We start from the raw sequence: 24,239 nt of genomic DNA, 5'->3' as shown, positions 1-24,239 counted from the left end.
GCTTATAATATCATGACCATGTTGAACTCGATGATATCTTTGCTTCTGTTACAAGTGAATGTTTCTTCTTTAAGCTAGTGTTGGTGGTGATTAGATATATAGCGGTAATGACTATGATGATAAATAGTGGTAATGACGACTACGATGATTTTTAGCTAGCTAGTATATATATATATACTGTTGTTGGTGATGATATGATGCAAGAGTTTATTTCTATATTAATATGTGATGATGATGATGATGAGTTATTATATATATCATTTATGAAAGAAACCGCAAATTAGTTTGAACTAGATGGATCCTAGCTAGCTAAGTGATCAAGTATATATATATACCATATCCATATCAAGTATAACAACTCATTATAACGTAAAACAATCCTAAATTAAATTGATAACACAAATTTAAAGGAAAAATAAAAAATAAAACCAAAACCCAGAAACCTTTTAATACCGGTTGGTGTCACCAACCGGTACTAAAGGCTCCCTGCCCTGGAGCTGGCTCGTGCCACGTGGTTGCCCTTTACCACCGGTTCGTGCTGAACCGGTACTAAAGGGAGGGGGGCTTTAGTGCCCACACTTTAGTGCCGGTTACCGAACCGGCACTAAAGGGCCTTACGAACCAGTGCTATTGCACGGTTCTGCACTAGTGCGAGGAGCATGGGAAGGCGAGAATCCACGACCGCGTGGGAAGACCAACTCCAAGAAGGGCGACAAGCGCGATGCGGCATTGATCGCCTTGCATGCCACTTTGAAGGGCATGATGACCAAGAAGGACACAAGGCAAGAGAAGTGTTGACAAGTCAAGGAAGAGCAAATGAACGCCTTCATGGAGACCCAGAGGAGGAGGCTTGAGCTCGATGCGGAGAAGCAAGTCAAGATGTTCGAGATGGAGGCGAAGAAGCAAGCGAAGATGCCCGTGACCGAGGCGGGGAAGCAAGCGAAGATGCTCGAGATTGAGGCCACCAATGGCAAGACCAAGGCTGGCGCTTGCTAGCATGATGACGGGGCTGGAGATCATGAAGGTGGGCATGGTGGTGCCGAGGAAGAGGCCTTGGTTCGAGAAGATGCAGGGCGACATGCTCAAGTTCGATGACGAGTGATCTATGACGGATAGTGTGCTGGCATGACCACGGCCAAGATGGTGTGGTTGAACTCCCACCCCTTTTTTTGTGTGCCAGCCGGTGGCCAGTGCGCCGGCATGAACTGTGTGGTGGGTTTTTTGAAGGCTGACATGTATGCCGGCCGCTGGCATGGCACGAACTCTGGGTGACGGCATGGTCGCGGGCCTTTTTAAAATTATGTGCGGACATAAAATTGGTTTGTGTACTGGACACACGGACGATCCAAATAAAAAAGAAGGTGGACAACAAGCAGACGGACGGATCGAAACGGACAAAAGACTGACAAAACATGTGTACTACGTTTGAAACGGTGCGTTGGAATTGCTCTTATTCACCTTATCTTCTTTCTTACCACACTTCCAGGTCCAGGGCCTCGGGGTAAAAGTAAAAGAGTAAGGGTATCTCCAGCCGTTGGGCCCCCCAGGACGCATAAAAATCGCCCCCTGGGGGCGAACCGGCGATGCATTCGGCGTTGGGGGCGGTTTTGCGCCCAGTCGTCGCCCCCAGGCGTCGAAATTGGCCCACTTTGCAGCTCAATTTCGGCGAATAAACGACCCATATGGGCGAGAATAGCCCCATATTCGGCGTGGTTTCGCCATGTCTCGGCATTCAATTATCAACACAATTATTTCTTACCACATATTTCATCACAGAAAAATCAAATACTTCAACAAAGTACTACAACAACAAATAGTTCAATACAAATTATATTGTTCAACAAATAAAAACTCGTATTTCATCACGAGGCGTCCCCCTTGAGCCTCCATAGGTGCTCAATCAGATCTTTCTGCAGTTGATGACGCACCTGTGGGTCTCGGATCTCCTGACGCATACTGAGATAGGCAGTCCAAGTTGCCGGTAGCTGGTGATCAACTTCGGCTAGAGGACCCTGCCTGTAGTATGGTTCAGTGTCAAACACTGGGTCTTCTTGCTCGCTCTCAATTATCATGTTGTGCAAGATGACACAGCAAGTCATGATCTCCCACATTTGATCTTTCGACCAGGTCTGAGCGGGGTACAGAACAACAGCGAATCAAGATTGGAGCACACCAAATGCCCGCTCGACATCCTTCCTGCAAGCTTCCTGAAGCTTTGCAAACCAGGCGTTCTTGCCTCCTGCCACAGGGTTTGAGATCGTCTTCACAAATGTCGACCATCTCGGATAGATGCCGTCAGCTAGATAGTACCCCTTGTTGTATTGGTGCCCATTGATCTCGAAGTTCACCGGAGGAGAATGGCCCTCAACGAGCTTGGCAAAAACAGGAGAGCACTGCAGCACGTTGATGTCATTGTGAGTTCCTGGCATACCAAAGAGGAGTGCCAAATCCAGAGGTCTTGTGTGGCTACCGCCTCAAGCACCACACTGCAACCGCCTTTGGCGCCTTTGTACATCCCCTGCCAACCAAATGGGCAGTTCTTCCATTTCCAATGCATGCAGTCGATGCTTCCAAGCATCCCAGGAAATCCTCTTGCTGCATTCTGGGCTAGGACCCGAGCAGTGTCTTCCGCATTGGGTGTTCTCAAGTATTGTGGCCCAAACACTGCCACCACTGCCCGACAGAACTTGTAGAAACACTCTATGCTGGTGGACTCGGCCATGCGCCCATAGTCGTTGAGTGAATCACTGGGAGCTCCATATGCAAGCATCCTCATCGCCGTCGTGCACTTCTGGATGGAGGTGAATCCAAGAGCGCCAGTGCAATCCATCTTGCACTTGAAGTAGTTGTCGAACTCCCGGATGGAATTCACAATCCTGAGGAAGAGCTTTCGGCTCATCCGATAACGGCGCCGAAATGTTCTCTCGCCATGAAGTGGAGCATCGGCGAAGTAGTTGGAGTAGAGCATGTAGTAGCCTTGCAGACGATGCCGGTTCTTTGCTTTCACCCGCCCCGGCGCCGAGCCACCTCGCCGCGGCTTTTCACTGCTCGCCAGCAGCTGGGCGAGGGCGGAGAGCACCATCAGATGCTCTTCTTCCTGGACGTCGGCCGCGGCTTCCTCCTCCAGCAGCGCGGCGAGCTCTTCCTCCTCGTCCGAGTCCATCGCCAAGACGGGCAAAACGCCGAACACCTTGCGCTCGGTGGCCGTGAACCCGCCGTTAAACCGCGCCTCCGCGGCCACAAACTGCGATCGAAAACGCCCAGCTGTTGCGGGAGGGGCTGCCGCGGCGAAGCGCTGCTATTTTCCGGCGGGGAATGGCTATCTAGCGGAGTCGGGCGGCGGCCCTCGCCGGGATACAGCTAGTGGTGGCCGAGGGCGCGGGGGGTGCGAGGCGAGTCGGGGATGAAAACCTTGACTTTTCCCCTGGCGGTGTGGGCCAGGCGTGCTTTTCCCTAGCGCCGGAGCCCCCAACGACTTTCCAGCACGCCGGGTTCGGCCTGTGACCGCCGGGCGGAAAAAAGGTTCGAACCGGCGATTTTCGGCATCCTGGAGACGCGACTGGACCGTTTTTTCGGCGCCGGCGCTGAAAAAGTGGGCTGGAGGGACCTATTGGGAGCGCGGCTGGAGATGCCCTAAAACACTCGAGTGATCAGCTCCACACGAGGTGAAAACCGAGGCTCTGCCCAGTTGGCCCCACGGCCGCTGCTGCTCTCTCCCGGTGGGCGATCGGTACATGCACCTGTCGTATGGGGTAATACTCGCTCCGTCCGGCCTGGCATGGCCGCGGATCACCTGCGCTTGGTCCACCCAAGCCTCCCTCTTCTCTCTCCCTCTCCTGCGAGAAGAGACATGTACCATCGGGCTTTAAAGCTGTGGTCTCGTCTCCTCACATCAAATCAGGCTCTGCTGGGCCAAGATGCCGACTCATCTTGTTTGGTGGCCTATTAAATTGGGCGGAGATGCGTTCCAAGAGGCCACCTTCTCACTCTCTCTCTCTCTCAATCAGAAGAAGAAAAGATATCTTTCAAGAGGCAGACGACGCCGACGCAGGCGGAGACCAGAGTCAACCTTCTTCTCTCTCAAAGGAAAGCTGGATCGGATCCATCCTCGGAATCGTTCCCGTGAACTGAAGCCAGCCAGGAGAGAGCAAGCTTCGTCAAGGTCCTCCTCCCACCACCTTCACAAGGGAGGGCATCTCCAGGTCGAGGTTAGTTCCAGGCTTCAACCCAGATCTTGATAGCTTAAGGTGGCATTTCGTGATGCGCCAGCATGATTAAGCGTTTATTCTAGAGGTAGTTCCATTTTTTACCTCCTCTTTTCCGATGAAGAGAGCTTGTGGTGAGCAGATCTAGCTTCAAGTTAAACGTAGCTCTAGCTGCCGGAAGAAATGTTGACCAACTTGGTAGCTAATCTAGCAACGAGCATCTTTGCTTAATTACCAATATCAGGATAAGAAGAACTTGTCTTTAGCTATGCAAGTCGAGCGGCTGGCGCAAAATAATTTTTATAATTACGGCCGGCGATGTAACTATGCTAGCTTTTCCCCGCAAAAATGAGCTTCGCTAAGCTATCATTCAGTCTAGCTACTCTGTTTTCGCCTCTATATACACAAAACTAACTGAGAAAGCGTACGTCTCAGGTAGCACCACTGGCAACCATGGAGGCGGCTCTGGTGAGTGCAGCGACGGGAGCCTTGAAACCCGTTCTAGCAAAGCTGGGTGCTCTGGCAGGCGATGAGTACAAGCGGTTCAAGGGTGTGCGTGATGATATCAAGTCACTCACGCGTGAACTCACTGCCATGGAAGCATTTCTTCTCAAGATGTCAGAGGAAGAGGACCCTGATGTTCAGGATAAGGTGTGGATGAATGAGGTGCGGGAGCTCTCTTATGACATGGAGGACTCTATCGATGACTTCATGCAGAATGTGGGCAGCCAAGATTCAAAGCCAGATGGTTTCTTGGAAAAGATGAAGAACTCGTTGGGGAAGATGAAGGCTCGTCGTCGCATCGGAAATGAGATCCATGATCTGAAGAAACAGATCACAGAGGTGGCGGAGAGGAATGAAAGGTACAAGGCTCGTGAGGCCTTCTCCAAGGCTAAGAATACAACCGTTGACCCCAGAGCTCTTGCTATCTTTCAGCATGCCTCCGAGCTTGTCGGAATTGATGAACCCAAGGCCGAGATAATTAAACTGTTGACACAAGGTGAGTCAACACAAGAGAAAATGAACTTGCTATCCATTGTTGGATCTGGAGGAATGGGAAAGACAACTCTTGCAAACCAAGTGTATCAAGATCTCAAAGGAAAATTTCAATGTCGAGCCTTCTTATCCGTTTCAAGGAATCCAGACATGATGAATATCCTAAGGACTATTCTTAGTGAAGTTAGTGGCCAACGTTACACCGACACCGAAGCAGGAAGTATACAACAACTCATCATCAAGATCACTGATTTCCTAGTAGACAAAAGGTATGGTTTCTATTCAGACTTCTCATCATCAAGTAGATAGTTACTAAAGTTACTCAAATATTTCACATCAAAACGCTCTTTCACTTTTTGTAATAAAAATAGTTTCGTGTAGTTTTATGGCCATTCTTCTTTTTTCCATCAGGTGGTACAAGAAGCAATGATCAAATGTTTGTAGTCAAGTTCGTGTTGATGCCAAGTAGATAAATATATGAGAGTACCAAAAACCACACATCTTACAAACGTCCGTCCATGCTTTTTGTCCTTTTTGTTTACCTTTGGCCTCATGGCATCTTAAGACATAGCTACTCCTATCATTGAGCATATGACGTAGCCTTAGAGCAACTATAATAGGGGGCTTATAGTCCGCTTACACGATACTATTGTCCATATGGAGGAGAGTGGGCTCTCCTGCAAGAGCCTACCTCTACATGTGTTCCAAGCAAGACAAATATAACACTAATAGACAATCTCATCATATGTACTATGAGCAAGGATAATAATAGAGCCAATTGCCGGATATACTTCATTAGCATGCCATATGTGGTTAGTCATAACCCGCATATATAATAGTTAACCATAAACACATATTACCCCATAAATATCTAGCCAACCACACTTCAAAAGTCTTTTGGATCCCGAGCTGCAGGCTATATATAAATCTAGAAGGATGGGTGTTGATACCAACTGCTGCCACTATGAACATGTTTATAGTTTTATGTATTTGTCTATCTTGTTGTACACAATTTATATCATTACCACACTGATGTCAATCATGTATTTGTGTGCAGGTATTTTGTTGTTCTTGACGATATATGGGATGTGGATACATGGGATATTATTAAGCTTGCATTTCCCTTGACTAGTTCTGGCAGTATCATAATCACAACTACCCGTAAAAATGATGTTGCTGAATCATGCCATTTGAAACCATTCAATGGAGATATTTATCGCATAAGGCCTCTTGATATGGTGCACTCTAGGCAGTTATTTTACACAAGATTATTCAACTCCGAAGAAAATTGCCCCTCATACCTTAAAAAGGTTTCTGAGCATATATTGAGAAAATGTGCTGGATTGCCTTTGGCAATCATTGCTATATCTGGTTTGTTGGCTAATACTGAAAGGACAGAGGGTCCATGGAAACAAGTTGAAGATTCGATTGGTCGAGCACTTGAAAGAAATCCCAGTGTTGAAGGAATGATGAAGATATTGTCACTTAGTTACTTTGAATTGCCTGCTCATCTGAAATCTTGTCTTTTATGTTTGAGTATATTCCCTGAAGATTCTGTTATCAATAAGAAATTTTTGATAAAGAGGTGGATTGCTGAAAGATTAATTCATACAGAAGCCGGATATAGTACAACATATGAATTTGGTGAAAGGTGTTTTAATGAGCTCATCAATAGGAGTTTGATCCAGCCTGGGGAAAAAGAAATAGATGGTACTATAAAGAGTTGTCGACTTCATGACACAATTCTTGATTTCATCATATCCAGGTCCATCGAAGAAAACTTTGTTACTTTGGTGGGTGTTCCTGGTTTAACTGTTGGGACACGCAACAAAGTTCGTCGGCTCTCCCTGCAAGCCGGCAAGGAAAAAGAAGTGATACTGCCAAGAGGCTTGGTGTTGTCTCATGTACGATCACTTGATGTGTTTGGGGAATCGGTGAAAATCCCTTCTATGGACAAGTTCAGGCATTTGCGTTTTCTGGACTTTGAAGATTGCAAACAGCTAGAGAACCACCATCTTGAAAATATAGAGAGATTGTTTCAGCTGAGGTACTTGAGCCTCCGAAGAGCGGAGAAAGTAACTAAGCTCGTAGAACAAATCGGACATCTAAGGTGTTTAGAGATACTAAATTTAAGAGGCACCCATGTTTGTGGGTTACCAACATCTATTCTCAATCTCAAGAGATTGGTGCACCTATTAGTCGACAGTGGTGTTACACTTTCTTGTGGAATTTCCAAGATGCAATCACTGGAGAATTTGAAGCTTGTCAGTGTCTACAACCATTCATTTAACTTCCTGCAAGAATTGGAGCAGCTGCAGAGTCTGAAGAAATTGGCCCTTGATTTTGAGGATTATAGTTCTGCTGACCGAGTGAATGCTGAAAATGAGTCCAAGAGAGCTATTATTGTCACTTCCCTTAAAAACCTAGGGAACCTTCTATCTCTAGCTATTTGGGATGGCCCCGAATTTGTAGGGGAATCTCTGTGCCCTATGCCACTTAACCTCCAGAAGCTGAAAGTCCGTGGTTCTATTATTCCCCATGTTCCAAATTGGGTGGGCTCCCTTGTCAACCTCCAGGAGTTACGCCTTGAATTGTTCAGAGCTGAGCAGAAAGATTTCTATATCCTTGGAGGCTTACCTGTTCTGCGTTGTCTGATTCTGAGAATTTTTGACCGTGAAATTAGAAATACCTCATTAACAGAAGAGCCTGAAGTTACAAGGGTCATAGTCTGTGGTGAGGTTGGATTCCCATGCTTGAGGATATTTAATTATGATAATGGGTACGGTGGTATGAATTTGACCTTTGCGGCTGGAGCCATGCCCAAGGTAGATGACCTCTCGATAGAATTTAACGCAGCAAAAACTGGGTCTCTCGATACCAGCGGTGCTTTTGATCTCGGAATAGAAAATCTCCCCGGCCTCCTTAAAATCAGATGTTACGTATGGGGAGACGTCAAGGATAGAATTGAAGCTGCAGAAGCTGCCATTCGGGAAGCAACCAACGCACATCCCAACCGCCCTACTCTTGACTTGGACTGATAATGCGTTGCCGGAATCGAGGTACTAAGTTTTTCTCCCGTAGAAGGACATGTACTTTAATTCATAAGATTTATTTATTTATCTCCCTCATTGCCTGATATGATCGGCTGTCTGTCTTTTTCAGCTCAGGGAACAATGCTAATGAGACTGCAATTCCAAAGGTTCGTCATCACTGCATTTTTGAGATCGAACAATTCGTCATCCTCTGCGAGGATGGATCTGCCTCCCTGCTGGAAGGTACTTAGTCAAACCTATATCATTAATTATTCTGGTTACCGTGTATACTCTACTCCCACCATCCCCAGCTAGAGAACTGCGTGTTGCACTTGCTTCCTTCATATACACAAAATTCAGATTCAGAGGACCACGTCAGGATGTGCTCATGCTATCTCTTTTGTGACAGAATCATGGTAAAAAAATTGGAAGCTGTACACACAAAATGAAAACAAGCACATGTAACTTGTCACCATGCTAAATAACTTTGTGTACTGATCTTCTTCGTCCAGATTGCAGAAGAAAACGGCAGAGTAGGCGAAGAAGACGCGGTGGAACCAGGCCGCGGAAGCTAGCTGGTGGGAGGAGATGATCAGGTTCCAGGAGACGGCTGCGAGGCCCACCGAAGAAATGTTCGGCTGCTTCGGCTGAGCAGCCAGCACGCACATAGATTATAACCTGAATAATCACCGTGATTTTTGTAGACTAGCTCTAGCTAGAAGATGTTCATGCTCTTGCTTTATTGGTTCTCAACATTGGTCATAAGCTTCGATCATGGATGTATTATACTATTTGGGAGAGTGAATTCCTGTTTCTACCACTACTTAGACATTTTTTTACGCGAATTGCCCAATTGAACAGTTTTCGTCCGGATTACCCTGTTTTCCTTTTTTTAACTCCGGCCTTCTTAATGAGAAAAACAGAGCACCTGACACAGGAGCCGAGACCAATTAATGGATACAATCTGTGCACTGCCAATGCAGCCATGCTAAGATGCAACGATCGATCCGTCTTGCTGCCTGCTGCAGATGGACCAGCAGCGCCAACAAGAGCACAGCAAGGACCAGCAACCGACACAGGTAATTCCTTTAATATTCAGCAAATTTGGAGGCAGATCCTAGCGTGTTCTCTGCTATGAATCTGAAACAAAATGAATGAAGCTGACAGGCGCGGTGCTGGCAAAGCGAGATGGAGAGGAGAACCAGAAGAGCAAGGCCGACAACAGGTGGCATGCCTCGACTCGTCTCAACTTAACTGAACCGAACCGAACTGAACTTTACACAAGAGAATCCTCTGCATCTTTGGTACGTAGCTACCTTGACTGGTGAAGGGCTGAGCACAAGATGTCGTCCGTCCTATCATGGGAGAAGACCAAGAAGACGGCTGTCCAAGCCAAGGTCCGAACACGGGAGGTATGTCGACTCTGCAACTCTGAAGGCCACCTTACTTTCCCTCCCGGCACTTCAGTAGTTCAGTTAGCAGCAAAGTTCAGTCTGCTATAACCGGCAGTGACAGACACCACACGATCAGTTAGCAGCAGGACCTGCGACGATTATGCTCCTCAAATATTTGGATTTGCAGGAGAAGCTGGAGAAGAAGAAGGCGGAGTACGCGGAGAAGATGCGGAACCGTATCGCGATGATCCACAAGGAGGAGCAGAGGGGCAGAGGGCCGCCGTGGAGGCGAGGCGGCAGGAGGAGATGATCAAGTACCAGGAGATGGCCACTGCACTTATCCGTATGTGGTCGATACTCACTCCAACGGAGGCCAGGGAGCATTTGGTTACTAGATCTATCCGATGGGAGACGGTAGCTCGGGATTTATTCAACCGGTTTGAATGACGGTCATGTAATAGGATAGCTGTTTAGTTTCCTATCTATTATATTTGCTTGCCGGTTGTGGCTGTCTGGTTTGCTGCTTTTGTGCTCTGTGTTGAGCACAGCCTTTTGTTTGTTTGTTTGAGACTACAAGACTATTGTTGGATCTTTTGCTTTTTATAATATGGCCGTATGGATCGTTCTGATGCAGAGGCCGGGGCAAACCCCCTTTTCGAAAAAAAAGGAGATGGCGGCCAAGCACCGGTCACAAGGGACCACGCCCGCCAAGAAGTTCCTCACCTGTTTCGGCTGAGCAACCACTGAAATACAATCATAGTGATCGAAAGTTGTGAAATAGCTTAGCTACAAGATGTGTTCTCTCTACCGCTCTTTGCTCTCTTCTTTTGGAACATCGATCATAGGCTTGGGTCATGCATGGATGTACTGCTTGCTTTTGTGTAGTGTGATGCACATACGTAATGTAATGGCGCATGTTCTGTCAGGGTGCGTGGGATGTGGTGTAGCTGTGCGAGCGTATGTACCTACTCGGATTTGAGAAACAGTTTGTCTAATTCACATCTAAATTTCCACAAATACGCAGCAACAAGGAACAAAAAAAAAAGCTGGGGCAGAAGAAAAATAGACAACAAACATAGTACACATTATGTTAGATGTGACATAGTTATGTCACATCTAGATGTGTCATAGACAGCCCCTGTGAAGAGATGTTTCTTAACAATGTCACTTGGATTCTTGTTATGCAAAGAAGGTCCTAGGCAGGCGGGGCGGGTTCAGAGTTCACCAATTTTCTGCTCTCGCCACACTTTGGCAGAGTTCACACACTATGAAAAAAAGAGCCCCTGCTTGTTCGTGCTCCAAAGCCTGATGGGGAAGCCCGAAAGGCCTGTGAGAAGTGAGTTTGGTTCTTCTACGAAAAAAGTAGGATGTCCTCAAGAAAGGATGGCTTGAATAACTTCGTTGCAAAATATTATGAATATTCTTTGGTGCATTTGGAAATCCAGGAACAACAAACGCTTTGACAGGAAAGATGGATCCCCATCCCATGAAATCTGATACGCTGATTTCTAGAGCCAAGGTCTACTCAGACGCCTCATGGAAAAACTCTTTCTCTACAAATCCTACAAATGCTCCTCCCACAGGGATTGGTGTACACATTCAGCTCGAACAGGAGCAGCACAAGATCGACATCTTCATTACAGGGACATGCACAACAGTTTTTTCTCCATTATGGATCTGATATACTCCCTCCGTTTTCTAATATAAGATCTTTTAACTTTTTCTTGATTCATATGTATTTAGAAACATTTTAGTATACATGTTCACTCATTTTAGTATGAATATAGACAATATTTTAAAATAACTAAAAGGTCTTATATTATGAAATGGAGGGAGTAGAACTGCACTCCTATACGAATTGGTCCACAGCAGAAAAAAAGGTTCAGAAAGGGGTTGTTGCTTCTGGACATAAGAAGTTGATAAACAACAAGTATGATACCATCAAGCAACTCCAAAAGGAAACAGAGATGGTGTGAAAGCTCTAAAAATACATGTAGCGATTTTGGTATCAATTCTTTGTATTTTCGCTGATCGTCGGCTGTGTATGTTTTTTTTACCTGAGAATGTAGGAATTTCTTCCCCGTGTATCTTGAAGGTTAAAGAATAACACAAACAAGTGTTTTTTTACCTTCCGAGCGACCTGCATAAGTCAGAAGGTTAAGGAATAGCACAAACAAGTGTTTCAGGTCTAGAGTACATCTCTATCTATATGTAATAATGTGCATGTTATGAATTGTTTCACGAATGAAATCATTGATCATTAACAAGAAGATAAGACTAGTATAATGATGACAGATTGTGCAAGCCCTTTAATTGGAGAGACATTGTTATTGGGTCAGAAATGCACATGTCAGACCATCCTCAAATACATATTACTGGTACATCAATTATGTAAGACACCGAACATGCTAATATGATGCTCCATATTACTGGTTGTTCCTGAAATAGAGGGGTATATCATATTAATTTCACAAGTTGTTCCTGCAAGTGCAACGAATCCTTTTCTCAACTCTGTCGATGGTACAACCTTTCCTTGGATGCTTCATCAAATGTATGTTTTCTGTTTATTTTGTAGAGTGTTAGCTACATTAAACTTACAATGCCTTTTGTTTTTCTCTAGCAGAGAATTGTTGTGTAGAGTGTTAGCTTTGCACAAAAGTTAAGATAACCTTATCCATACACTGGTTCATATTAAATCTGCTTTCAGATGTGAACGCCAATCTTACAAAAATATCGTGTCAGGTATAAAAATGCCAATCAGCGCTGGCCAAATCTTACAAAAATATCGTGTTAGATTTTCTTTTTGCGTGATAGATATAGAATTTGTTGCCAGCTGCTATTACCCTTGAAGGAAATACTGGATCTTAAGTGTTTCAGGAATTCTGACAATGATTAACATTCGATGTAACATGATATTTTCTATCAAATTAAATTATCTTACTCATGAAAGCACAACTTTGCCATTACCGTGCAATAGTTTTCTCATCGACATTGGAGGAAAATTTCGGACTTGATAGCACCGAGAGTAGTGGCTATAGAAAAACTAAGTGACGCGCCTTTTCCGGTCAAGCATGTGGGTTGCGTCTTTTGAGTCACCGATTAGTGCGCTAACTACAGAAAATTAGCGTTGGCGCTTTCAAGTCACCGGTTAGTGCGCGTGTCTCACGGATAGAAAAATACTAGTTTCGTGCAACTGGGCTGGAGTTATGCAGGTCGATGAACATGGTAATAATAGGCACTCTCTTTTTGAAGCAGAGAGCTTTCGTTAACTAAAACAGGGGGGGGGGGCGAGGGGGGGGGGGGGGGGGGGGTTACAATGGAGCGGGGCAACGCCTCCTGTTACTACTAGCTCCAGCAGCATGGTATGGTAATAATAGATTTGTTAAGCTAAAAGGCTAACTAAACAAAAATTAACGAGTACCGACTAAGACCTAGCTAGCTAGCTTGAGTTGGCATCTCATGACGTGCCACGGTAAGCGTTTATTATACTGAATGAGCAGATGAATCTTTCGGGCGAAGAGAGCTTGTGGTGAACAACGTGGAGGGGCATGCATTTGAACAGATCTGGAGTAGCTAGATGAACTTTTTGACTAGACCGACTTGGTAGCAGTGAGCATCTTAGCTTAATTTACAATCTCGGGGTAAGAGAAACTTGTCTTTAGCTCTGCAAGTAGAGCAACTTGACCCAAAATTAACTGCTTAATTACGGCCGGCCGATGTAACCATGCTAGCTTAAGGCCGAGAGAGGACAGTATCATTCAGCGCACACTTCTTTCGCATCCACACACACACACAAAAGAACTGAGCGAAGGAGCATCTGAGCTAGCACTACGAGCAACCATGGAGGCGGCTCTGGTGAGTGCAGCGACGGGGGCCTTGAAACCCGTCCTGGAGAAGCTGGGCGCTCTGGTGGGTGATAAGTACAAGCGGTTCAAGGGTGTGTGTGACGATATCAAGTCACTCACACGTGAACTCACTGCCATGGAAGCATTTCTTCTGAAGATGTCGGAGGAGGAGGATCCTGATGCTCAGGATAAGGTGTGGATGAATGAGGTGAGGGAGCTCTCCTATGACATGGAGGACTCCATTGACGACTTCATGCAGAGTGTTGACGTCGAAGATACAAAGCCAGATGGCTTCTTGGAGAAGATGAAGAACTTGCTGGGGAAGGTAAAGGCTCGGCACCGGATCGGCAAGGAGATACAAGATCTGAAGAAGCAAATCACTGAGGTGGCCCAGAGGAATGAAAGGTACAAGGTCCGTGAGGCCTTCTCCAAGAAAAAAAATGCAACCATCGACCCCAGAGCTCTTGCCATCTTTCAGCATACCTCTGAGCTTGTCGGAATTGATGAACCCAAGGCCAAGGTAATTAAACTGTTAACTGAAGGTACGTCGACACAAGAGAAGACGAAGTTGGTTTCCATCGTGGGATCTGGAGGAATGGGGAAGACAACTCTTGCAAGCCAAGTGTATGAAGATCTCAAAGGAAAATTTAAATGTCAGGCCTTCTTAACCGTGTCAAGGAATCCAGACATGATGAATATCCTCCGGACAATATTACGTGCAGTTAGTGGCCAACATTACAGAGACACTGAAGAAGGAAGTATAGAACAGCTCATCATGAAGATCAAGGATTTCCTAGTAGACAAAAGGTACCATTTCTATTTTAACTTCTCCTCCTCCTCCTCCTCCTCTGAGATCAAAATATAGTTACAGAAGGTACAATTTTTATTTTAACTTCTCCTCCGCTGACATCAAAATATAGTTAAAAAAATTATTTAGATATTTCGCCTCAAAATAATCTTGTATTTTTGTATAATAAAAATAGTTATGTGAAGTATTATGTTCATTCTTTATATTTTCAATAGTTGGTGCAAAAAGTAATGGCCAAATGTGTGTAGTCGAGTTCACCTTGATGCCGAGTAAATAAAAATAGAGAAATCAACGAAAACCACAACATATGACATAGCCTTAAAGCAACTATTATAGGGGGCTTATAGACAATTGAAAATGAGAGTGTGGGCCCTCCCGCGAGAGCCTACTTTGTGTTCCAAGGCAAATATATCTAAGAGACAATGTCATCATATGTTTTTTTAGAAGAAGAGGATTATCCCTAGCCTCTGCATCAATTGATGCACACAACCATAATTTTTAAGTAAAGTAGCCACAAAGTACGCAGTTCGACACAAGTTCAGAAGCAAAACCGAATAAAAAGAAAAGGAATGTGGGGTTGTTATAGACTCTACCCCATTTAGGCATGTCCCAAACAAATTGGCAGAGCTATTAGGAGGACTGACATTAAAGGACACATGTATTGTACACCACAATAACTTGGCTAGTGGGCATTTGAGGAAAAGATGTTGGATAGATTTATGCTGATCACAGAGACAACACCGCTTACTACCGTCCCAACTATGCTTTGCCAAGTTGTCCTTAATCAAGACCACTTCGGGTGAATTTGTACAATCGTGTTCACCCGAAGGACCCTCGCGTTGCCCCCGCCCTGGGCGACTCGGGGGCTTTTCCAACCCTAGGCGTCGCTGCCGTCCTCTCCTCCTCCCCTCATCGCGCCGCCGCCGGGTGAAACCCGCGTGGCAGACGGCAGCGGCGGGGGGACTTCCTCTCCCAACTCCCCTTCCTCCGCGAGCGACATATCTAGGAGGCAGGTGGCGAGGTGGAAGAACTCGGCGAGCGGTGGCGGGGCAAGGGGCGCGCGGTGGCGGGCCTCGGCAGGTGGTGGCGGACGCTGGGCTCGCGGCAGTGCTCCGGCATGTGTAGGCGGCGGTGGCCCCTGTGCGCAGTCGGTGGCTCCCCTCTCTGACCCGGACGACACAAGGGGTGGCGGAGGCCCGACGTGGCCGGCGATCTTGGATGTGGTGGGGCCGGCTACTCGCTGGTCTGCCGGAGATCCAGGGGCATCATCGTCTCCGACTCGATCTGCTTCGGTTCGTGCTAGATCCGGTACAGGGGACTGTCGTCATCTCCCGGTGCTGGCTACATGGATCTAACGGCGACGACTGGACCCTTGGTCTAGTCTTCAACAGAGAAGGCGGTGGTCTGTGCACAAGAAGTGGATGGAGTTCTTCGAACAGATTTGGGTGAAAACCTGCTCTTGGCTAGATGCCAAAGCCGGCAGTGGTGGCGCTCTACGGTGTCGTTCCCTTCTTGAAGTCATCGCTGTGGAGAAGTTCTAGACTATGATCTGCTATCTCCGGGGGGAACTCTAGATCGATAGATCAGAAGACGACGGCGCGTTTGTGTCATTCCCCCTTGGGGGCGTCTTTCTTGGAGGTGTACGCGGGCTCGAGGGACCAGTGGACGACGTCTTTGGTGGAGCGGTGGTTCATCATGCACATTGATGGTGACAGATCTCGATGGCATGGCACTCTGGAGATTAGGCGTCTGATGTGCGATGATGGACTCGCGCAGGACGGTGACACTGTTTGGCGTCGTGGTGGCGTCGACGGCAGCTAGACCGGGCAAGGTAGATGCAACAGTACAACTCTGAAGATGGATTGGTGGCAGGTGGTTGCGGCCGCCTCATACCCGGCAGACGTCATGATTGAGGAGTGCGCCGGACTAGTGGGTGCCCCATATCTGGCAGGTGTCCTGATTGGGACCTCAGGTCTTAGATGTTAGGTTTGGCTGTGAGGTCTGTTTGGTATTAGGCCCAGACTATCAGCATCCCTTCATCAACTAGATAGGAGTAGCGACAGATGTTACCTAGACGGTGGCTTTAGTCTTACTGTTGTATGACTTTGTAAGGTCTTGTGTGAATAATTAATAAAATGGCTGCATGCATCGTCCAGATGCAGAGGCCGGGGGTCCTCCTCCTTTAAAAAAAACATAAATATCTTTATTTTTAAGAGCACCTTAATATTCCAATATGAGGCAACTCTGGGATTGGACCAGTGTTTATCTAATCTATATACACAAATTTAATTGAGAATACCCCTGACACCAAAAACTTTCAGTGTAGTGCATCTGGATCCTTGGAAAGTTTAGCATATCCATCAACCTACACACAAGATGTAGCCATTTATCCCATCGTTCCTCCACTAGGGATCTCGTGAACTGAATATTTAAGGGTACCGATTCTAGTATTGTGTTTATGAAGGCGTATGTACGTTGTACAATATTATAAAGGGTTGAATATTGTATGGCCAATGGTGTCTCCCCTAGGTCCTAGCGTGTATCTTGCCAGAATCTAGTAGTATTGTCGGTCCCTTCAATGAATTTGCTTCTATTAAAGAAGGCAATCTGTGTCCTCATCAGCTCCTTCCAACAACTTAGCTTCTTCTCAAATCGGTTTTCGATGCACTTCCATTCGTTGTTGGTTAATTTTCGGTGATGAATTGGGATTCCGAGGTATCTAAACGGTAGAGATCCCACCTCACAACTGCCTATATTTTTCCTGTTCTACCCTGGCGCACCCAAAACAGAACAGTTCACCCCATTGTTGGAATTAATTTTCAAACCAGACAATTGTTCGAAAAGACATAATACCAGTTTCATATTTCTAGCTTTTGCCATATCATGTTCCATGATTATAATGTATCATCCGCGTATTGTAGTATGGACACTCCACCCTCTACAATATGAGGAATTAGCCAACCTACCGGACCGTCCTCTTTGGCTCGAGCAATGAGAACTACCAACATATCAGCAACGACATTAAACAGGATAGGAGACATCAAATCCCCTATCTTTTGTTCAGGAAATAATGACTTGTGGCATTATTGACCTTGATCCCTACTCTGCCTGCTTGTACAAAGGATTTGACTCCCTCTAGGCCGCACCAAAACCCTTCTCACACAAAGCCTGTGGCAAAAATGACCACTTAACTTTATCGTAAGCCTTGGCGAAGTCCACTTTGAAGGTAGCTCCATCCAGTTTCTTCGAGTGAATTTCATGTAGAACGACCACAATCTCCAGAATATGTCGTCCCAGCATGAAAGACGTTTGAGTTGGCTGCACCATAGTATGTACAATTTGGGTGAGGCGGTTAGTACTAACTTCGGTAAAAATCTTCCAGCTCACATTAAGCAGACACATCGGTCTCAACTACTCAATGCGAACCGCCTCCTTCTTTGGCAACGACGTAATAGTCCCAAAGGTGAGTTTAACCAATTGTAACCGGCTATTAAAGAGATCATGGAACATGGGCATAAGGTCCCTTTTAATGATATCGCAATACCTCTTATAAATTCTGCTGGAAAATAATCTGGGTCAGGTGCCTTATTGTTCTTCATTGTGCTATTGCCTCAAACACCTCCTTTTCTGAGAAAGGGACAGATAGAATATCATTCTAATTGGCCCCGAGTTGACATAAATACCCAACCATATTCTCATGGAGTGAAACAAAATTCTCCACCGGTGAACCAAAGAGCTTTTGTAAAAATTTGAGATATACAATTTTAAGTTATTGTGCCCCACAATTTTACCCTCATTTTGTTTTAGTTGGATAATTTACTTTTTATGTGTTATCCATTCGCAATCATATGAAAAATTGTGTATTATTATACCCCTGAACCACCTGTTGAAATTTAGCTCAAAGTGCCCTTTTTTTGACACGTCAACGGCGGGTTTACACCTGCCTAAAACTTTATTACCAAATTAACCAAATGAAGTTAATTGAGAACCAGAGATATAGGCGGGTTGGGAGGAGATAAAGGAAAAATTGGAAAAAGGAAAAATTATAGTGGGCTAGATTTAAAAGCAGAGTGCCCATTTTATCTTAGCTTCTGTGAGAAGCTTTGCTGGCTTCTCTTTGGCCTCTTGCTTGCCAACATTGTCAATCGTGTCGAGCATACTGACCTCGGCTTTGAAAGCTAGAATGTTAAATCATGTCGAGCATACTGGCCTCACGGCGGAATGGCAAGCTTGGTCCCCCTACTGTCGGGCGGTCCCTGTTAGCAGCCTCCTGAACAGAGCCGGTCAGGGTTAGGGTCCCATCCACGGGAGGGCTGAGCCACGGGCGTAGTCACGGCCGCCTCGGGCCCGGTGAAGGGGCGCTCCCCAGCATCGACCTCCATAGGCGACGTGATAATGGGGTCACCCTAGGAGGGGGACAACAGTGAGCGTGGCGAGGAGGGGGTGTCACGTCCAGGCCCACACTTGAGGCATCACTGATGTCTGAGGAGCCTAGGGGTGAAGATGCAACGTCCGGGACCGGGGATAGTGGAGAATGTAGGCACTCCAACATGTCCTCACAAAATAGGAGTCGAGGGGACCAATCCCTCACGGAGGTCACCGGGACTAGGGAGACATCTCGGCGACCGAAGTCAGTCGTTCAGCCGGCGTAGAAGGGCCACCCCCACGAGAGAGAAGAGCCAGGTCCCGTGGAGGTGAGTAATGGGGCTCGAAGCAACCATCAAGTCATCATAGGAGTCCTTGTGGTGGCGCCAGTGGTCTTGGTTTTTGCCGCGGTTGTGGTCGCGCCCATCACCATCATCACAAGGCCGACTTTGTCCTCGAGGGTACAGTGGTCCGGCCATATCGTGAGATCATATCCCAAATCACTGAAGAAAACTTGGACCGTGTCCTTAAGCTTGGTGGCGTCGAGGGATTTCACTTTCACCCTCATGACCCTCTCCTTGAGCAAAGAGAGCTCACCCGCCGTAACAAACTTGCCGAGGATGCGTGACATGTTGTGGTTCACACACTCACATCTAGCAATGTCGGGCAAGCCATAGATGTGAATCCAAGCCATGTCATGGACCGCCACCGTAGCCGGATCGATCTTTGGGACAGAGATGTCCACCACGAGCTTGTTGAGAGCTTTCGTGATATCAACACTCCGGGAGCAATAACCCAAGCTTGTGGCATTGGGGATGACAACCGAGAACTGCATGTTGGTTATCTCGGTGGCCTGCCAATCCCAGTCCACATGATACATGTGGTTGAGGTCCTGCAAGATCATTGTTGAAGTGGTCGAGCTAGAACCATGGACAGTCACCGCCGCAAAGGAGTGATGGGACCGAAGACTCCAATTCGGGCACCTCGATGTGGAAGAAGCCAAGGCCCTCAATTCCGTGCCAAAACATCATGAGTTCATTAGTTATTGGACAGTCTGGGCAGAGCAACGCCGGGTGCCCACTGCCCCTCGTCCTTGCAGCTATAGCACCTCAGGAGTTTGGGACATTGGGCACGTGACCTGGTAGTGGCCACACAGGAGGATTGGATCCGGGATGCCGCGGCGGGAGGGGTCAGCCCCGGCTGAGGGGCTGGAGGAGCTTGCACTTGTCCTTGGCGGGCCTCAGACTTCTTCTTCTAGGGACCTTGGCGGACCTTGGCGGCCACGGTTGGGCTGGGCAGGGGGAGCGACGCCAGTTGGCGCGCGACCGAGGGCGATCCCGGGGCTCATCGAGTCGCGACAGAAAGCACGAGCTAGGTAACCTTGGAGGCCTCACCCTTGTTGTTTTCCCTTGTAACGACGCATGTTTAAGCTGTTGTGTATGGTCCAACTCTCCCTAATCTGCCAAACTATTTAGCATGAACCGATGTACACACAAGAATGTAGTCTGCAACATATGCAAGTTTAACACTTGCCTCAGCTTTCTTACCTGAATATATTTTTATGCTGCCAGTGCCAGTGTGAACATGTTTATAGTATTTTGTATTTTTACATCTTGTTGTACACTCATTTCTGTCATTGCATACTGATATAAACGATGAATCCTCGTGTAGGTATTTTGTTGTTGTTGATGATATATGGGACGTGGGTACATGGAATGTTATCAAGCTTGCATTTCCCGTGACTAGTTCTGGCAGTATCATAATCACCACTACTCGTATAAATGATGTTGCTGAATCATGCCGTTCAACACCATTCAGTGGAGATATTTATTGCATAAAGCCTCTTGATGTGGTGCACTCAAGGAAGTTATTTTACACAAGATTATTTAACTCCGAAGAAAATTGCCCATCATACCTTAAAAAGGTTTCTGAACATATTTTGAAAAAATGTGCTGGGTTGCCTTTGGCAATCATTGCTATATCCGGTTTGTTGGATAATATTGAAAGGATAGAGGGTCCATGGAAACAAGTTGAAGATTCAATTGGTCGAGCACTTCAAAGAAATCCCAGTGTTGAAGGAATGATGAAGATATTGTCACTTAGTTACTTTGAATTGCCTGCTCATCTGAAATCATGTCTCTTATGTTTGGGTATATTCCCTGAAGATTCTGTTATTAAGAAGAAAGGTTTGATAAACAGGTGGATTGCTGAAAGATTAATTCATACAGAAGCCGGATATAATACAACATATGAGTTTGGAGAAAGGTGTTTTAATGAGCTCATCAATAGGAGTTTGATGCAACCTGGGGAAAAAGAAATAGATGGTACTATAAAGAGTTGTCGACTTCATGACACAATTCTTGATTTCATCATATCCAGGTCCATCGAAGAAAACTTTGTTACTTTGGTGGGTGTTCCTGGTTTAACTGTTGAGACACACAACAAAGTTCGTCGGCTCTCCCTGCATGCCGGCAAGGAAAAAGAAGTGATACTGCCAAGAGGCTTGGTGTTGTCTCATATACGATCACTTGATGTTTTTGGGGAATCGGTGAAAATCCCTTCCATGGACAAGTTCAGGCATTTGCGTTTTCTGGACTTTGAAGATTGCCAACAGCTAGAGAACCACCATCTTGAAAATATAGGGAGATTGTTTCAGCTGAGGTACTTGAGCCTCCGAGGAGCGGAGGAAGTAAGTAAGCTCCCAGAACAAATCGGACATCTATGGTGCTTAGAGATACTGGAGTTAAGAGGCACCTCTGTTTGTGAGTTACCGACATCTATTGTTAATCTCAAGAGATTGGTGCACCTATTTGTCAACTACAAGGTTACACTTCCATGTGGAATTTCCAAGCTGCTAGCACTGGCGAAATTGAAGGTTGTTAGAGTCTATAGTCAGTCATTTAACTTCATGCGAGAATTTGAGCAGCTGCAGAGTCTGAAGGTATTGACCCTTTGTTTTGAGGATTATAGTTCTGCTGACCAAGTGAACACTGAAAATGAGTCCAAGAAAACTATTACCGTCACTTCCCTTAAAAACCTAGGGAACCTTCTATCTCTAATTATCTGGTATGGCCCCGAATTAGTAGGGGAATGTCTGTGCCCTATGCCACTTAGCCTCCAGAAGCTGAAAGTCTGGTATTCGAGGATTCCCCATGTTCCAAATTGGGCGGGCTCCCTTGTCAACCTCCAGGAGTTACGCCTTGAATTGTTCAGAGCTGAGCAGGAAGATTTATATATCCTTGGAGGCTTACCTGTTCTGCGTTGTCTGATTCTGGAAATTGATGGAAGGAAAATTAGAAATACCTCATTAACAGAAGAGCCTGAAGTTACAAGGGTCATAGTCTGTGGTGAGGTTGGATTCCCATGCTTGAGGATATTTAATTATAATAGTCAGGATGCTGTGATGAATTTGACGTTTGCGGCTCGAGGCATGCCCAAGGTAGATGACCTCTCGATAGAATTTAACGCAGCAAAAACTGAGTCTCTGGGTACTAGCGGTGCTTTTGATCTCGGAATAGAAAATCTCCCCAGCCTCCTTAAAATCAGATGTGTACTATGGGGATACGTGGACGATATCAGCAGAGTTGAGGCTGCAAGGGCTGCCATTCGGGAAGCAGCCAACGCACATCCCAACCGCCCTACTCTATCCTCCTACTGATATGGGTTGCGGGAATTGAGGTACTAACTTTTTCTCCCATGAATGTTCTATGTACTTTATCCGTTTCTTTTTAGTCTGTATATAATTTTTGTCTGAAGTATTTTTGTCTAAAGTCAAAGTATTTTTACTTTGACCAAAGTTATAAAAAAAAGTATCAACATTTACAAGGCCAAATGGATATCTTTAGATTCATTATGAAATCTAGTTTCATATTATGTATATTTGATATTGTAGATGTTGATATTTTTTTATACAAATTTGGTCAAAGTTGGTGAAGTTTGACTCGACACAAATCTTATGTACGGAGTAAAAAGGAACGGAGGGAGTATCTCTCTCATTGCCTCACCTGATCGTTCGTCTGTCTTTTTCAGCTCAGGGAACAATTCCAGTTAGGCTGCAACGCCAAAGGTTCATTTAGCATTTTCTGCGAGGATGGATCTGCCTCCCTGCTGGAACGTACTTAGTCAAACCTATATATCCATTCTGGTTGTCGTGTATACTACTATACTGTACTCTCTAGCTAGAGAACAGCGTTCTGCACCCTTCGGATAGTGATACTATATTAGCAGCATATGTCAGTGTCCCTACACACATTTGTTTTGTTCCTGAATTAATTTCATGCGTTTGCTGAAAGTAAAGATGGCCCAAACTCAACTCAACTGAACTTTGCATAAATAAATAAATCCTCCTCTATGCATGTGTGTTTGGCCAGTCCAAACTCTTAACAGGAAAAATGCCGTTCTTCAGGGCCGAGTAGAAGATGTCTTCGATGGCGCTGTCGTGTCGTGGGAGAACACCAAGCACAAGGCGGCCCTGATATTGTGGATGGAGCCGCCTGAGGAACCACCTGATCCGAAAAAAAGGGGATCGCCCCTGCTTCGTCCCCGGGCGAAGCCGGTGGAGATCCTCTCTCTGCACCGGCAGCGGTGATGAGGAGGCGCAGCGCCATCGCGGCGGCCGACGCTGCGGCCTCGACCCCAACCCCGTGGGCGTACACGGCGGCAAGGAGATGGCCTCCGCTCTCGTGTCCCGGCAGGAGATCCTCCATGTGGTGCTCCTCACGTTGCAGAGATCGATTCAAACGAGGCTGTAGCCCTCGGTCCTTCTCGATCTGGCAGGTGACCGGCGATTGGAGGCAGAGGCTCAGTTTGGCGTGCTGCTGTGGCTGCACCGCGGACGACCAATGCACTGCGGACGCCGGGGCGGCGGCCCCAGGCAGGAGGGTGGCGGCGGGAAAAGCCCGATCTACACCACTTCGCGACGACCGCGAATGGCGAGTTGGACAACAAGAGATGTTTCGGCGGTTGCCGTGTTGGCCACACGCATGATGGTTCTAGAGCATGACTATGGCACGACCGCATACGACAGTCGCATTAGAACTACCGACGCCCAGGAGGTGGTGCTTTGGATGATAGAGACAAGCGGAGAGGAGTCAGACCCCGCAGGCGGCAGCGGCGGCGATGGCTCCTCTTCGTTGCAGCTACAAGACCATGGATGGTCGGATCCTGCTGGTGACACTGGAAGCGGCGGTGGCCTCCGCGCGTCACAGTGGCACGAACAAAGATGGTCGTATCCTGTGAGGGCTAGACATGGCGGTGGCGGAGGCGACAGTCTCCGTTGGTCATCACGTCGGCCCTCGACAACCCCGACAAAGAGATCAAAGGGCGCAGTGATGCAAATGAAGGCCCGACGGCTGCAACGCAACAGGCGATTGCTGACAGTGTTAAGAGAATTTTCTTCTAGCGTGAGAGCAGCGGCTATCACACGAGGAGATTCATGGCGCCGACTTCATCTTCAGACACATGTGAGCGAGAGGCGCGCTGGTGGTTCTACGCCGACATCTAGCACCGGCGTAGCAGCTTCGATGGTATGCTGGATGATGCAGTATGACTTGCACCGGTGTGGAGTGGCAGCGGCTAGTTCCGCACCGAGACAT

The 24,239-nt window shown here is 46.6% G+C and overlaps 2 protein-coding genes across 6 annotated transcripts; both read left to right on the top strand.

The window, feature by feature from the left end:
• Positions 1 to 3,912: 3,912 nt before the first annotated feature.
• LOC123129076 (disease resistance protein PIK6-NP) lies at positions 3,913 to 10,251 on the top strand. 5 transcript variants are annotated; one of them, XM_044549225.1, is made up of 8 exons: positions 3,913 to 4,208; positions 4,641 to 5,470; positions 6,259 to 8,260; positions 8,364 to 8,476; positions 9,157 to 9,312; positions 9,394 to 9,458; positions 9,546 to 9,645; positions 9,815 to 10,251. In XM_044549225.1, exons 1-3 carry the CDS (start codon positions 3,918 to 3,920, stop codon positions 8,237 to 8,239), a joined length of 3,102 nt encoding a protein of 1,033 aa, XP_044405160.1. In that variant the 5' UTR covers positions 3,913 to 3,917; the 3' UTR covers positions 8,240 to 8,260; positions 8,364 to 8,476; positions 9,157 to 9,312; positions 9,394 to 9,458; positions 9,546 to 9,645; positions 9,815 to 10,251. The 5 variants fall into 5 exon arrangements, with proteins under 5 accessions (XP_044405160.1, XP_044405159.1, XP_044405161.1 ...); XM_044549224.1 differs by lacking the exon at positions 9,815 to 10,251 and having other exon boundaries at positions 9,394 to 9,639; XM_044549226.1 differs by lacking the exons at positions 9,157 to 9,312; positions 9,394 to 9,458; positions 9,546 to 9,645; positions 9,815 to 10,251 and adding exons at positions 8,594 to 8,649; positions 8,746 to 9,056.
• Positions 10,252 to 13,437: 3,186 nt separating this feature from the next.
• Positions 13,438 to 22,896, top strand: LOC123129075 (disease resistance protein RGA5). The gene is made up of 3 exons (XM_044549221.1): positions 13,438 to 14,279; positions 20,317 to 22,323; positions 22,675 to 22,896. Exons 1-2 carry the CDS (start codon positions 13,468 to 13,470, stop codon positions 22,301 to 22,303), a joined length of 2,799 nt encoding a protein of 932 aa, XP_044405156.1. The 5' UTR covers positions 13,438 to 13,467; the 3' UTR covers positions 22,304 to 22,323; positions 22,675 to 22,896.
• The last annotated feature ends 1,343 nt before the right edge of the window (positions 22,897 to 24,239 follow it).

Source organism: Triticum aestivum, chromosome 6A (genome assembly GCF_018294505.1).
Source record: "Triticum aestivum cultivar Chinese Spring chromosome 6A, IWGSC CS RefSeq v2.1, whole genome shotgun sequence".
Classification (NCBI taxonomy): domain Eukaryota; kingdom Viridiplantae; phylum Streptophyta; class Magnoliopsida; order Poales; family Poaceae; genus Triticum; species Triticum aestivum.
The sequence above is the reverse complement of the archived record's forward strand: the minus strand, read 5'-3'. Positions and strand labels throughout refer to the sequence as shown.

What these genes read in the sequence shown, in the direction of transcription:
- LOC123129076 (XM_044549225.1), top strand. Translation starts at nt 3,918, where the DNA reads ATGCCGACTCATCTTGTTTGGTGGCCTATTAAATTGGGCGGAGATGCG. An exon ending in GAGGGCATCTCCAGGTCGAG is followed by an intron (nt 4,209 to 4,640) that starts GTTAGTTCCAGG and finishes CGTACGTCTCAG; the next exon opens with GTAGCACCACTGGCAACCAT. An exon ending in GATTTCCTAGTAGACAAAAG is followed by an intron (nt 5,471 to 6,258) that starts GTATGGTTTCTA and finishes ATTTGTGTGCAG; the next exon opens with GTATTTTGTTGTTCTTGACG.
- LOC123129075 (XM_044549221.1), top strand. Translation starts at nt 13,468, where the DNA reads ATGGAGGCGGCTCTGGTGAGTGCAGCGACGGGGGCCTTGAAACCCGTC. An exon ending in GATTTCCTAGTAGACAAAAG is followed by an intron (nt 14,280 to 20,316) that starts GTACCATTTCTA and finishes ATCCTCGTGTAG; the next exon opens with GTATTTTGTTGTTGTTGATG.